This window comes from Salvelinus namaycush, chromosome 12 (assembly GCF_016432855.1).
Source record: "Salvelinus namaycush isolate Seneca chromosome 12, SaNama_1.0, whole genome shotgun sequence".
In the NCBI taxonomy this organism is placed as follows: Eukaryota; Metazoa; Chordata; class Actinopteri; order Salmoniformes; family Salmonidae; genus Salvelinus; species Salvelinus namaycush.
This window is the reverse complement of record NC_052318.1, coordinates 47,157,499-47,172,878: the sequence shown is the minus strand read 5'-3', so window position 1 is coordinate 47,172,878 and position 15,380 is coordinate 47,157,499. Positions and strand designations below refer to the sequence as shown.

Below are 15,380 nucleotides of genomic sequence, written 5' to 3'. Positions count from 1 at the left end.
CCCAGAACAACAGCAAAGGACCTTGTGAAGATGCTGCAGGAAACAGGTACAAAAGTATCTATATCCACAGTAAAACGAGTCCTGTATCGACATAACCTGAAAGGCCGCTCAGCAAGGAAGAAGCCACTGCTCCAAAACCGGCATAAAAAAAGCCAGACTACGGTTTGCAACTGCACATGGGGACAAAGATTGTACTTTTTGGAGAAATGCCCTCTGGTCTGATGCAACAAAAATAGAACTGTTTGTCCATAATGACCATCGTTATGTTTGGAGCTAAAAAAGGGAGGCTTGCAAGCCCGAAGAACACCATCTCAACCGTGAAACACGGGGGTGGCAGCATCATGTTGTGGGGGTGCTTTGCTGCAAGAGGGACTGGTGCACTTCACAAAATAGATGGCATCATGAGGGAGGAAAATTATGTGGATATATTGAAGCAACATCTCAAGACATCAGTCAGGAAGTTAACGCTTGGTTGCAAATGGGTCTTCCAAATGGAGAATGACCCCAAGCATACTTTTGAAGTTGTGGCAAAATGGTATTGGTATTGGTACAATCCTATAGAAAATTTGTGGGCAGAACTGAAAAATCGTGCTCGAGCAAGGAGGCCTGCAAACCTGAGTCAGTTACACGAGCTCTGTCAGGAGGAATGGGCCAAAATTCACCCAACTTATTGTGGGAAGCTTGTGGGAGACTACCTGAAACGTTTGACCCAAGGTAAACAATTTAAAGGCAATGCTACCAAATACTAATTGAGTGTATGTAAACTTCTGACCCACTGGGAATGTGATGAAAGAAATAAAAACTGAAATAATTGTTCTCTCTACCATTATTCTGACATTTCATATTCTTAAAATAAAGTGGTGATCCTAACTGACCTAAGACAGAGGATTTTTACGAGGATTAAATGTCAGGAATTGTGAAAAACTGAGTTTAAATGTATTTGGCTAAGGTGTATGTAATCTTCCGACTTCAACTGTATATACAGTACCAGTCAAAAGTTTGGACACATCTACTCATTCAAGGGTCTTTCTTTATTTTTACTATTTTCTACATTGTAGAATAATAGGGAAGACATCAAGACTATGAAACAACACATATGGAATCATGTAGTAACCAAAAAAGTATCAAAATATATTTTAGATTTTAGATTCTTCAAAGTAGCCACCCTTTGCCTTGATTAAATTTTCGCACACTCTTGGCATTCTCTCAACCAGCTTCACCTGGAATACTTTTCCAACAGTCTTGAAGGAGTTCCCACATATGCTGAGCATTTTTAGGCTGCTTCTCCTTTACTCTGTGGTCCAACTAATCCCAAACCATCTCAATTGGTTAGAGATTGGGAGGCCAGGTCATCTGATGCAGCACTCCATTACTCTCCTTCTTGGTCAAATTGCCCTTACGCAGCCTGGAGGTGTGTTTTGGGTCATTGTCCTGTTGAAAAATAAATGATAGTCCCATTAAGCACATACCAGATGGGATGGCGTATCGCTGCAGAATGCTGTGGTAGCCAAGCTGGTTAAGTGTGCCTTGAATTCTAAATAAATCACCAACAGTGTCACCAGCAAAGCACCCCCACACCATCACACCTCCTCCTCCATGCATCACGGTGGGAACCACACATGCGAAGATCAACCGTTCACCTACTCTGCGTCTCACAAAGACACAGTGGTTGGAACCAAAAATCTCAAATTTGGACTCATCAGACCAAAGGACAGATTTCCAAATCAAATCAAATCGTATTGGTCACATACGCATATTTAGCAGATGTTTTTGCAGTTGTAGCAAAATGCATGTGTTCCTAGCTCCAACAGTGCAGTATAATATCGAACAATTCACAACAATACACACAAATCTAAAAGTAAAATAATGGAATTAGGAAATATATAAATATTAGGACGAGCAATGTCGGAGTGGCATTGACTAAAATACAGCAGAATAGAATACAGTATATACATATGAAATAAATCTAGCAGTATGTAAACATTATTAAAGTGACCAGTGATTCCATGTCTATGTATATAGAGCAGCAGCTTCTAAGGTGCAGGGTTGAGTAACCGGGTGGTAGCCGGCTAGTGCTGGCTATTTAACAGTCTGACGGCCTTGAGATAGAAGCTGTTTTCAGTCTCTCGGTCCCTGCTTTGATGCACCTGTATTGACCTCGCCTTCTAGATGATACCGGTCTAATATCCATTGCTCGTGTTTCTTGGCCCAAGCAAACCTCTTCTTCTTATTGGTGTCCTTTAGTAGTTGTTTCTTTGCTGCAATTCGACCATGAAGGCCTGATTCACGCAGGCTCCTCTGAACAGTTGATGTTGAGATGTATCTGTTACTTGAACTCTGTGAAGCATTTACTTGGGCTGCAATTTCTAATGAACTTATCCTCTTCAGCAGAGGTAACTCTGGCTCTTCCTTTCCTGTGGCGGTCCTCATGTGAGCCAGTTTCATCATAGCTCTTGATAGTTTTTGCGACTGCACTTGAAGAAACTTTAAAAGTTCTTGAAATTTCCCGCATTGACTGACGGGCCAAAGCTACTTGTGATTTGTGCTGGATTGTTGATGTTCATTCTAGTAATCCCTTTCCTTTCTCTGCTAACCACTGGAAGCAGAAATATAGGACATGGATAGATTGAAACTGAAATCCCTTCTGGGCTGCATTCATTCTTCATTACAAGCTGACAATCAAACTCACAGCAGCCAGCCCTGCTAACGGGTGTCAGGAATCAACACAACGACATCAATGTTAACCTCAACAGACTAAAATCATAAAAGCCTAATAAAACAATAACTGTTTAAAGTACAATATATACACAAGCATGGTCTAATGCAAACAATATTGCTCTCCCTCTCCCTCTCTCTCACACTCACAACCCCCCCTCCCCCCAGCACGCATGTGGATAGCATATGGCAAAATGTGTAGAATAGCAGGAAATGTAATTAAAGAACGCTAAATTCTCTCAGCCTCATTGCAAAAATTTAGAATAGTAGTTATAAAACTGGACATTTTCCTCAACCATTATAATGTGTTGAATTGCAGGAAATTAACTTTAAAACATTTTCTCTTTGCCCCATGGGAAAATGTGTTGAATTAGAAGAAAAGCTTAGATGCTGGGGGAACCGCAAAACTGCTGTAGGCCACTGACGCATGCACACACATTAAACTGTCCTGAGTCATCGGGTCAGATCTCACATGTATTGCCTCCATTCGGAACTCTCTTGAGTTAAATCAAACAATACTCAGACAAACTACTAAACAAAGGACATCAAATAAGCTCTAGCTGAGCAACAATCTCACATAGAACATACCAACTGCTCCCAGCAACAACTAACACAGTACCTACCAACGCTTTCTGATAAACAACCAACACGCAATCACAACCAACACGCAATCACAACCAACTTCTCCAGCAATGATCTCTGCCTTCCTGAACAGAACACTGGCTTTTATATAGCTTCAGATGGCAATGGTAATTAGAGACAGCTGCATCTTGACGAGGGGGCGGGGTCAGCTCTCCAATCATCCATTGGGGCCGACCAATCAGCTGCTTGGGGAGAAATTCCAGGAGGCCATCTCCTGAAACACACACACTCAAATAGAAACTTCAACACAGAAACTGGGGAACGTAACACTAACATCCACACTGCGGTTTTCCATTTGGAGACCGCAACTCCTGCAGGGACTGGCCAAGCCAGGTGGCTGAGATCACATCGCATACTGTAACTACAGACAGGACCGGAGGGAACTATCAAGACCCAACTCCTCGTTTTCATTCCCGCCCATCACTTTAACATTGCATTTGGATAGAGTCACACTCAACACTTTGTCTGTGTGTGCCCTGACACGCTTTTCCTTTGAAATGTTTTCCGCAGAAACATCTACTGTACGTATCCAGGTCGTGCTCCTTTACACCATGACATACATAGACAACTCTAAATGCTACGGTGTCAGTCATGGAATTCTTCAAGACGTTCCATGTTTTTCATCTGCATAATTGGATCAAGTATCATGGCCCTGAAAGAAAGCCGACACAGAATCAAACAAAAACAAAACACGGCAAGACATCTCTAAGGAGGTCAGCTGTATTCGTGTGTTTAGACCTGTTTTCTACAGCAGAGGCATTGTGTCTTCCGGTTCAAAGATCCTCTTTACGCTCAAGCTGGGCTTGTTATCTCAACTATAAATCCTGACAAGAGCGCCAATATGTCACTTTGAAACGGTAATGTAACACACAGCCTGCTGGACTGGGCATTCAGCCAGATGGATGAGAGATGGAGAGAGGGAAGGCGGACACTAGACAGACAGACAGTGAGAGACAACATGATAGACAGACAGTGTGGTAGACAGACAGACAGGCCACATGAGCGCTTAGTGGTGGAGGAAGAAGAATGCTTTCTTGTATTCTACAATTAAGACAGGTTTTCATCCACACTTATATAGAAAGAGATCTGAACTCTGGTGAGAGGAAAGGAAATGTGCCTGTGCAGTGGGCTCCTCACTTCTATCATTCAATGCTGCTTCCTCCAGCTTGTAGCAATGGTAAGTGTGGCTTGTGGAATGTTAATGGCATCATCAAAGGCCACAGATATATGATAGATATATGATATATAGATCCATAGAGACCAGATCCAGGGGATTGTGGAATGGCCCTAGCTGACAAGTGTGCTCCTCTTTAACCCCTCTCCACTGCTCACTCAGCTCCACAAAAGAGAGTGTCTCCTATTGGTCCAAACCAGAGAGGGGGTCAACAGATGGCTGCATCCTCTGCCAAGTCCCCAACAACTGGATGTTGGAGGTTATACACAACTGACATACGCTGAGTACACCAAACTTATTAACACCTTGAGTTGCACCCCTCTTTTTGTCCTCAGAACAGCCTCAATTCGAAAGTGTTCCACGTGGTTGCTGGTCCATGTTGACTCCAATGCTTCCCACAGTTGTGTCAAGTTGGCTGGATGTCCTTTGGGTGGTGGACCATTCTTGATATACCTGTGAAAAACTCAGCAGCGTTGCAGTTCTTGACGCAAACCGGTGCATCTGGCACCTACTGCCATACCCCGTTCAAAGGCACTTAAATGTTTTGTCTTACCCATTCACCCTCTGAATGGCACACATACACAATCCATGTCTCAATTGTCTCAAGTACTCCTCCCCTTCATCTACACTGATTGAAGTGGATTTAACAAGTGACATCAATAAGAGATCGTAGCTTTCACCTGGATTTACCTGGTCAGTCTATGTCATGGAGCAGGTGTTCTAAATGTTTTGTATACTCAGTTAATATAATGCAATTGATGGAGGATTTTCAACCAACACAGAAACCATCAAAACGCAAAATTGCAAAACAGATAGATATCACGTACGCACGCATACAAGCACACACGCACACGCACACGCACACGCACACGCACACACACACACACACACACACGCAGACCAAGCTGACACGCTGACCCCTTGGAACAAATTGCATAAGAGGGTGGTTTCCATGACAACTGTAGCATAGGCCACAACAGATTTGCTCAGCCCCCCCCCCCCCCAATAATAATTTGGTGGATGTCACTTTCTCCAATTTCAGTTTCCTATAGATACTGCGGCAATGGCAACAGCTTGTGCCTCTGCTGGATGTCTGAAGCGGACACTTGTAGTGCACCTCCTACTCAGTTCTCACTTAGCAGGGGTAGCGGCCTGCTCGGCTCTGGCATGGTGCAGTCTGCTAATGATGATACTCATGCCTGGCCTGCAATACCATGGCCATGCAGAGGGATGTGTGGAGAACATAGAGCAGACGATGAGAAGACCTGGGGCCTTAAAACCCGACTCAGTAAGCCCCAAATTAAATGTCACTTTTTTTTCTGGTATATTATATCTTGAAAAGTATAGACAAAATATGTATTTGCCATTTGGATCACTTCAAAGTGATACATGTGAAGGTTTTATGAATTATTGTTTACAAACTGCAGGTAAGGTTTCTCCTGGTAATTATGACGCATAGTCCTATTGATAATTTCTCTTGCGCACCTTCTATCTGTCCATCTGATCCATCCAGGACAACTGATCCATCCAGGATTGCCCCCCATCCAGGATTGCTCCCCATCTATCATCAGAGTTCGTATTGTTAGGTGACCTAAACTGAGACATGCTTAACACCCCGGCTGTCCTACAATCTAAGCTAGATGCCCTCAATCTCACACAAATGATCAAGGAACCTACCAGGTACAACCCTATATCCGTAAACGCGGGCACCCTCATAGATATCATCCTGACCAACCTGCACCCTAAATACACCTCTGCTGTCTTCAACCAGGATCTCAGAGATCACTGCCTCATTGCCTGCGTGCATAATGGGTCCGCGGTCAAATGACCACCCCTCGTCACTGTCAAACGCTCCCTAAAACACTTCAGCAAGCAGGCCTTTCTAATCAACCATTCCCGGGTATCCTGGAAGGACACCGATCTCATCCCGTCAGTAGAGGATGCCTGGTGCTCTTTAAAAGTGCTTTCCTCACCATCTTAAATAAGCATGCCCCATTAAAAAAAATGTGGAACTAAGAACAGATATAGCCCTTGGTTCACCCCATACTTGACTGCCCTTGACCAGCACAAAAACATCCTGTGACGTTCTGCATTAGCATCGAATAGCCCCCGCGATATGCAACTTTTCAGGGAAGTCAGGAACCAATATACTCAGTCAGTTAGGAAAGCTAAGGATAGCTTTTTCAAACAGAAATTTGCATCCTGTAGCACTAATTCCAAAAATGTTGGGACACTGTAAAGTCCATGGAGAATAAAGGCACCTCCTCCCAGCTGCCCACTGCTCTGAGGCTAGGAAACACTGTCACCACGGATAAATCCACGATAATCGATCATTTCAATAAGCATTTTTCTACGGCTGGCCATGCTTTCCACCTGGCTACCCCGACCCCGGCCAACAGCTCAGCACCCCTCACAGCAACTTGCCCAAGCATACCCATTTCTCCTTCACCCAAATCCAGATAGCCGATGTTCAGAAAGAGCTGCAAAATCTGGATCCTTACAAAACAGCTGAGCTAGACAATCTGGACCCTCTCTTTCTAAAATTATCTGCCAAAATTGTTGCAACCCCTATTACTAGCCTGTTCAACCTCTCTTTCGTATCATCTGAGATCCCCAAAGATTGAAACGCTGCCGCGGTCATCCCCCTCTTCAAAGGGGGAGACACTCTTGACCCAAACTGTTATAGACCTATATTTATTTATTTTTATTTTACCTTTATTTAACTAGGCAGTCAGTTAAAACCTCTTGACACTATGGGGGCGCCATTTCGACTTTGTAAAAATTCGTTCCCAAATTAAACTGCCTCGTACTCAATTCTTGCTCGTACAATATGCATATTATTATTACTATTGGATAGAAAACACTCTCTAGTTTCTAAAACCGTTTGAATTATTTCTCTGAGTGAAACAGAACTCATTCTGCAGCACATTTCCTGTCAGGAAGTGAGATTTCTGAAATCGAGGTCCCTGTTCTGAGGTCAGTTAATAAGTCCCCATGTAAGCTATGGGGCTACATGCACTGCATACGCCTTCCTCTAGATGTCAGTAAGCGGTGAGAATTTGAATGGAGTGGATTGCACCATCTGGGGCCCTATATAAGACCGTGGAACGGAAGTACCGTTCTTTTCAACGGTGCGCCTGGCGCAAGAGGGACATCACAATGGCGTCCTGCAAAGCTTTCGTTTTAGCAGTTCTATATCTCCGGTCATGTTTTTATTCGTTATAGTTGTTAAAGACATCATAAGGTAGTTAATTTAAACCGACTTATAGCAGTTTATATCAGTTTATTGCGATTTTCTGGGATTTCTTTGTGACGCGCTATCAGGAGTTGGACACCTCTCCTGCACATGGCTAACGTTAGCGGCTATTTCGACAGGACAAGAGGACATCTTTCAACCAAAAGACGATTGTTCTGGAGAAAGGACACCTTGCCCAAGATTCTGATGGAAGCTCAGCAAATAGTAAGCAGTCTTTATGCTGTTAATTCGTACTTATGTTGACAAATGTCAAATAATAATTCCGCCATGAATTATGGTGCGGTCTCGCTTTAGCGCACGCTGTATTGCGCAGTAACGTTCATTTAAAAAATCTAACACAGCGATTGCATTAAGAACTAATTTGTCTTTCATTTGCTGTCCAACCTGTATTTTTTAGTCAAGTTTATGATTATTTATTGATTAGAATAGGTGCCTCTCCAAAGATTTCTCCCGACATTTTCTGGGCAGCTTGGCAACTTTTCTCATTGTATAACTACGATTTGTGCCGCTAAATATGCACATTTTCGAACAAACTCTATATGCATTGTGTAATATGATGTTATAGGACTGTCATCTGAAGAATTCTGAGAAGGTTAGTGAAAAAAGTAATATATTTTGGTGGTTTATACGTTATCGCTATTTTTGGCTTGAATCAATGCTGTTGTGATGTTTGCGAGGTTAAGAACACATTCTTATTTTCAATGACCATTTTGAATCCCACTGTACCTTCTCCACTATGCAATCTGGCTTCCGAGCTGGTCAGGGGTGCACCTCAACCACGCTCAAGGTCCTAAACGATATCATAACCGCTATCGATAAAAGACAGTATTGTGCAGCCGTCTTCATCGACCTGGTCAAGGCTTTCGACTCTGTCAATCACCGCATTCTTATCAGCAGACTCAATAGCCTTAACTTCTCAAATCACTGCCTCGCCTGGTTCACCAACTACTTCTCTGATAGAGTTCAGTGTGTCAAATCGGAGGGCCTGTTGTCCGGACCTCTGGCAGTCTCTATGGGGGTGCCACAGGGTTCAATTCTCGGGCCTACTCTTTTCTCTGTATATATCAATGATGTCGCTCTTGCTGCTGGTGATTCTCTGATCCACCTCTACGCAGATGACACCATTCTGTATACATCTGGCCCTTCTTTGGACACTGTGTTAACAAACCTCCAGACGAGCTACAATGCCATACAACACTCCTTCCTTGGCCTCCAACTGCTTTTAAATGCTAGTAAAACTAAATGCATGCTTTTCAACCGATTGCTGCCTACAATCGCCCGACCGACCAGCATCACTACTCTGGACGGTTCTGACTTAGAATATGTGGACAACTACAAATACCTAGGTGTCTGGTTAGACTGTAAACTCTCCTTCCAGACTCACATTAAGCATCTCCAATCCAAAGTTAAATCTAGAATTGGCTTTCTATTTCGAAACAAAGCCTCCTTCAGTCATGCTGCCAAATATACCCTTGTAAAACTGACTATCCTACCGATCCTTGACTTTGGCGATGTCATCTATAAAATAGCCTTCAACACTCTACTCAGCAAATTGGATGCAGTCTATCACAGTGCCATCCGTTTTGTCACCAAAGCCCCATATACTACCCACCACTGCGACCTGTATGCTCTCGTTGGCTGGCCCTCACTTCATATTTGTCACCAAACCCACTGGCTCCAGGTCATCTATAAGTCTTTGCTAGGTAAAGCCCCGCCTTATCTCAGCTCACTGGTCACCATAGCAGCACCCACCCGTAGCACGCACTCCAGCAGGTATATTTCACTGGTCACCCCCAAAGCCAACACTTACTTTAGCTGCTTTTCCTTCCAGTTCTCTGCTGCCAATGACTGGAACTAATTGCAAAAATCACTGAAGTTGGAGTCCTTTATCTCCCTCTCTAACTTTAAGCATCAGCTGTCAGAGCAGCTTACAGATCCCTGTACTTTTACACAGCCAATATGTAAATAGCACACCCAACTACCTCATCCCCATATTGTTACTTATCCTCTTGTTCTTTTGCACAACAGTATCTCTACATGCACATCATCATCTGCACATCTATCACTCCAGTGTTAGTGCTAAATTGTAATTATTTCGCCTCTATGGCCTATTTATTGCCTTACCTCCCTACTCTTCTACATTTGCACACTGTCACGTTCCTGACCTGTTTTCTGTTGTTTTGTATGTGTTTAGTTGGTCAGGGCGTGAGTTGGGGTGGGTATTCTATGTTGTGTGTCTAGTTCGTCTGTTTCTATGTTCAGCCTGATATGGTTCTCAATCAGAGACAGCTGTCAATCGTTGTCCCTGATTGAGAATCATATATAGGTGGCTTGTTTTGTGTTGGGGATTGTGGGTGGTTGTTTCCTGTCTCTGTGTTTGTGTTCTGCACCAGCTAGGACTGTGACGGTATGTGTTTTTGTTATTTTGTATAGTGTATTGTTTTGTGGTGATTAAATTCATTATGGAAAATTACCACGCTGCGTATTGGTCCTCTGATCCTTCTCGCCTCTCCTCGTCTGAGGAGGAGGACGACTTAGACTGCCGTTACACACACACTGTACATAGATTTTTCCATTGTGTTACTGACTGTACGTCTGTTTATGTGTAACTCTGCATTGTTGTTTTTGTCGCACTGCTTTGCTTTATCTTGGCCAGGTCGCAGTTGTAAATGAGAACTGGTTCTCAACTGGCCTACCTGGTTAAACAAAGGTGAAATAAAAAAATAAAAACATAAATAAAACAGCAACACATCAACAATATATATCTAGCTATATCCTCTCAATACAAACGAGACACATAAATGAGAGTTGAGTGATACAGAATAAACATGTAGTTTAGCTGACAAATAAATGTGGCTCCTGGCTGTCAGTCCGTCTGTACGTCTGCCTGTCTGTGCGACAGCTGACGATAGGCCGGGGCACAGATTTGAAAACACTGGTGGGTTTGTCGTTACAAAATTGCTTTGATGTTGCTTGCTTGAGCTTCTGAATGAAAACTGGAATTGTGGGCGATTTTCATTCAGCAAGGGATTGAGAATATTTTCCTAGTGCAACATTTGCTAGTTGGACCATATTTCAGACTTCTCAGCATGACCAGTGCCAGCAGCATGCTGGACACTATGGATAATAGTCACAAAAGCCCGCTCGGTCTACTGGTAAGCTAATTTAGCTGGCTCACAAACAGATAGATCCACACACGCATTGCTTGCAAATCTGCATAGCCTACCAGTGGGTGATTAACCTATAGCCAAACAAACCTTCATCCTCTTGCAAACTTTGCTGGAGTTGCTAGCTGGCTGAGTGTTTTCATTAAGGATGTGGAGTTTACTATTGCAACTTTTTGATGGCGAATTTATTCAACCCTATAGTTGCTGAGGATCAACTTTAAACAGGCAAGTGTTTGCACTGCGAGAGATCAAGCAGATAACGACACTACTGTTGCACCACAGTAGGTGGCCTATATTGTTCAACTTGTCTATGTAATTTAGAATTACATCTTAGTTCTGTAATGTTCCTAGCCGACTCCACTTGTAAATTGTAATTCTTATGCAGTAGAGTAACCCACACTGAACAAAAATAGCAATGAAACATGTAAAGTGTTAGTCCCATGTTTCAATAATAAATCCATGAAATGTTCCATATGTACAAAAAGCATATTTCTCTCAAATGTTGTGCATAAATGTGTTTACATCCCTGTTAGAGAGCATTTCTTCTTCGCCAAGATAATCCATCCCCCTGACAGGTGTGGCATATCAAGTTGATTAAACAGCATGATCATTTCACAGGTGCACCTTGTGCTGGGGACAGTAAAAGGCCATTCTAAAACGGACAGTTTTGTCACACAACACAATGCCACAGATGTCTCAAGTTTTTAGGGAGTATCCAATTGGCATGCTCTGCAGAAATGTCCACCAGAGCTGTTTCCAGAGAATTGAATGTTCATTTCTCTACCATAAGCCGCCTCCGACGTCATTTTAGAGAATTTGACAGTACATCTAACCAGCCTCACAACTGCAGACCACGTGTATGGTGTTGTGTTTCTAAAAACCTGTTTTTGATTTGTCATTAGGGGTTATTCTGCGTAGATTGATGAGGAAAAAAACGATTGAATACATTTTATAACAAGGCTGTAACATATAACAAAATGCGGAAAGAGTCAAGGGGTCGGAATACTTTCGAAGAGACTGTATGTGGACTGAGGGATTAAATAGAGAACCTGCACTAGTCTGTCACAACACAGACAGTACTCTGTATGGACATGCTGTGGTGCTATGTGCTCCAAGCAGAGAAATGTAACACTCCTCACAGAGGAAAGAGTAGGAAAGAGTCACTCACAGTCACAGACAGAAACTCAGCAATGAGACTGTCCATGTTTGAATACCGGTCTTTCTCTTGACAGTTGTTTTCTGACACCATAGTCTGGACTTGTTTATTGGACAGTTCTGATCACATCACTGCAAGTGTGTTTTGTCCAGATGACACGGGGGTTAAAGAGAGAAAAACACAGTGGTGTGTTTTTAACAAATGGTTTACTTTATTGCTAATTCTAAATTCAGACTTGTCTGAAACCCACCTTGAGAGAGTACTACTCTGCAATGAGTGCTCTGTGTATCTTTAAGACGGGGTGGGGGCTTTGGCTAAACTATTTCATGTCATCATTAAGATATGTGGTTTTATTCCAGCTGGGTGGGAGGGAAAGAGGAGTGGATAAAGTAGCTGTCTGGGATATGAAGCGTAAGCCTCCAGGGACTTACAGCTCCACTGGGCCTCGCTCCCTCCCTCAACACAGAGACCTGCATACTGAATACTGCCGCCCTGCCTGCTGGAGGCCAACCAGCAATGCCAAGCAGGGAAAGAGAAGTCTGACATGAGATTACGTATGCTGCTTTTGTTTTTTACAGTCCTATATTTCATGCAGACAATTATGAATAACATCTGCCTACATAAAAAACACTTCAGTCCTTCTGTGCAGAGATACACAACCACAACAATGTGCCAGAGGTTCAACTCTCCAACCTCTCCTGTCTTTTTGGATGACATAAGTCTAGCCACCTTCAATACTATGGGATTGCCCCTTTGTCTATCATCTGTACCTAATACAGTTCTACAGGAGCAATATCAGTGTAACAACTATACATGAGGGACACATTTATCAACAGTGCAGCACTTACCAGGCCATCACAGTTGCTGATAGCGACGGATGTGTCCCTGACGTTGGTGACCTCTCCTACATAAAAGCAGTCGCTGTCCCGTAGAGGCTCATAGGTGGTCTGGCTTCCCTCCTCGTGCCACTCCACCTTAGCTCCGGGGACCACCAGCCTGGAGTTGAGGTGCAGGCGTAGGTGGAGCTCCTGGCCGAACACAGTGACATTGTAGAAGAGTGTCTCCCTGTGCCTGGCTGTACCCTCTCCCTCCTCCAGGTCTCCATGGCTGGGGTCTGAGGCGGCTACAGCCTCTCTTCTCCAGCGTCTGTGGGCCTGCTGGTGCTGGCTGTCCAGTTGAGGTGCAGAGACAGCACCTGAGAGGAAGCGGCCCTCTGAATCAGTGTTCACAGGCTTAACAACGCCATACTCCCTCAGGACATGCTGCAGAGACTCTGTATACACAGGGAGAGACAGAATCACACACTGATCAATACACACATAATCGTGCACAGGAGCACAGATGCACTCAAACAGTCCCCCCCCTCATACACACACATACACAGGCACATGCATGTGTGTGTGTCTATAGTATCAATAGCACAGTGGAGGCTGGTGAGCGGAGCTATTGGAGGACAGGCTCATTGTAATGGCTGAAGTGGAATAGTGTCAAACATGTGGTTTCCACATGTTTGATATGTTTGATATATTCCATAAATTCCATTCGGGCCATTACAATGAGCCCATCCTCCTATAGCTCCTCCCACCAGCATCCACTGCTATAGCATAGGTCAAAACTTATGCTGGGTCTAACTTTATAAACACATTATATCATAAAATGTGAATCTATCGCTGACACATTTTACAACCACAACTAACTTTGGTATATTTCCTACCTTATCAATAAACCACAGGCAATAATGAGCATTGACTAATAGGCCTATCAACAACAACAAAAAATGTCGGTGTGCCCCTGTGTTCACGCCCGTTCGCGCGCAGATGAGCACGCTCGTCTCCTCCAAGTTCAGAGCAAACACATCAATTTATATGCATGACTGCATCTATTGTCTACTTGCGAGTTGCGACAGTTTTGGTTGGAAGCTGTGACCCAGCACGCATACAAGCACATGTCAAGACCGGGTGATGATTAAAGCTGTCAACTATGAAGAATAACTGAGGTCGATATTCATGAAATCAGGTAATTACAAATGTAAAATCCAATTGAAGCGTAAAGTTGAATTTCATTTCAACCATTTATTTTACTAGTCAAATGCAATTGATTATTTGGAGACGGGCGTTTTTAGGTTAACTTAAGCTATAACTGCTATAAAAACTTTAACAATAAATGTGCTAATTCATACGACTATATATATAACGAATTTGAATCAATAGTGCATGATCTATGTTCCATTGGAATGTTCTTCAGATGCTGAAATTGAGCGCACGTAAACTGTGTTTGAATTAAAAAGAAATGTGGAAAAAGTTGGTCTCATGCAAAAGAAAGGGAAACGTACTGAGACACTGCAAAAAAAAAATACCATAGCTAGTCAACGATATTTCTGTGTATGTAAAATGTTAATTAACTTGTATAGGCTACGACATAACCTGTGTGGATTTAACATGCTCCAAGATCGAATCGTGATCAGATCATTTTCGCAAGGGTGGTAGCCTACCCAGGTTATTAAAGCCTAAGCTTTACACAATTGTATCAAACGTATAAAACCATCAATCACACATACCTATGCCATTGGAGATATAAAGTCCATTCGCGTGAATTAAATGCAGTAAAATAATAAAGAATGCAAATCCAGGCGTAACATCCATTGCAGGTATGAAGAAAAAGACCGCACATCAGAGAGGCGGACTTTGAGATTCTAGATAATGCGATCTACCAGCCCCGAACCCCCTCCGGAACAGATCGCAAAGTGCTCTCTCTCTCTCTCTCTCTCTCTCTCTCTCTCTCTCTCTCTCTCTCTCTCTCTCTCTCTCTCTCTCTCTCTCTCTCTCTCTCTCTCTCTCTCTCTCTCACACACACACACACGCACACGCACACACACACACACACACACACACACACACACACACACACACACACACACACACACACACACACACAACGTAATAAAGTAATATGTAGAAATTAAGCTATTGTATCATGTAACATTATCACTCACAGGGAACAGTGATAACGATATAGCGCACATATTTGGCCACTTTAAATCGATAACGAACTTTACAAATGGTTATAAGACATATCGGTGTGGGAATCAAGACTGTCCATCACCCTCTGACCTTGAATTTCCCATGGTCTATGGAGCCTTACATAATAATAACAATAATAATGAATGCCATTTAGCAGACACTTTTTTTCGAAAGCTACTTAGTCATGCTGTTCCTACATGACCACCAATCGAAACAACGATGTTGGTGTTGCAAGTGCCATGCTCTACCC

General features: G+C 43.1%; 1 protein-coding gene across 4 annotated transcripts in view; it reads right to left on the bottom strand.

Annotated features, from left to right (window-relative positions):
* Positions 1-14,818, bottom strand: part of LOC120057349 (A disintegrin and metalloproteinase with thrombospondin motifs 2-like) — a 57,647-nt gene extending 42,829 nt beyond the window's left edge. For 3 of the 4 annotated variants that reach the window (XM_039005932.1, XM_039005933.1, XM_039005934.1), the window contains exons 1-2: positions 14,668-14,817; positions 12,959-13,383 (exon numbers count right to left, since the gene is read on the bottom strand). In XM_039005932.1, the coding sequence (XP_038861860.1) occupies positions 12,959-13,383; positions 14,668-14,752 (510 nt within the window). In that variant the 5' untranslated portion in view covers positions 14,753-14,817. Of the gene's footprint in view, positions 1-12,958; positions 13,384-14,667 lie in introns of all 4 variants that reach the window. The other variant, XM_039005931.1, reaches the window with a different exon arrangement.
* Between the last annotated feature and the right edge of the window lie 562 nt (positions 14,819-15,380).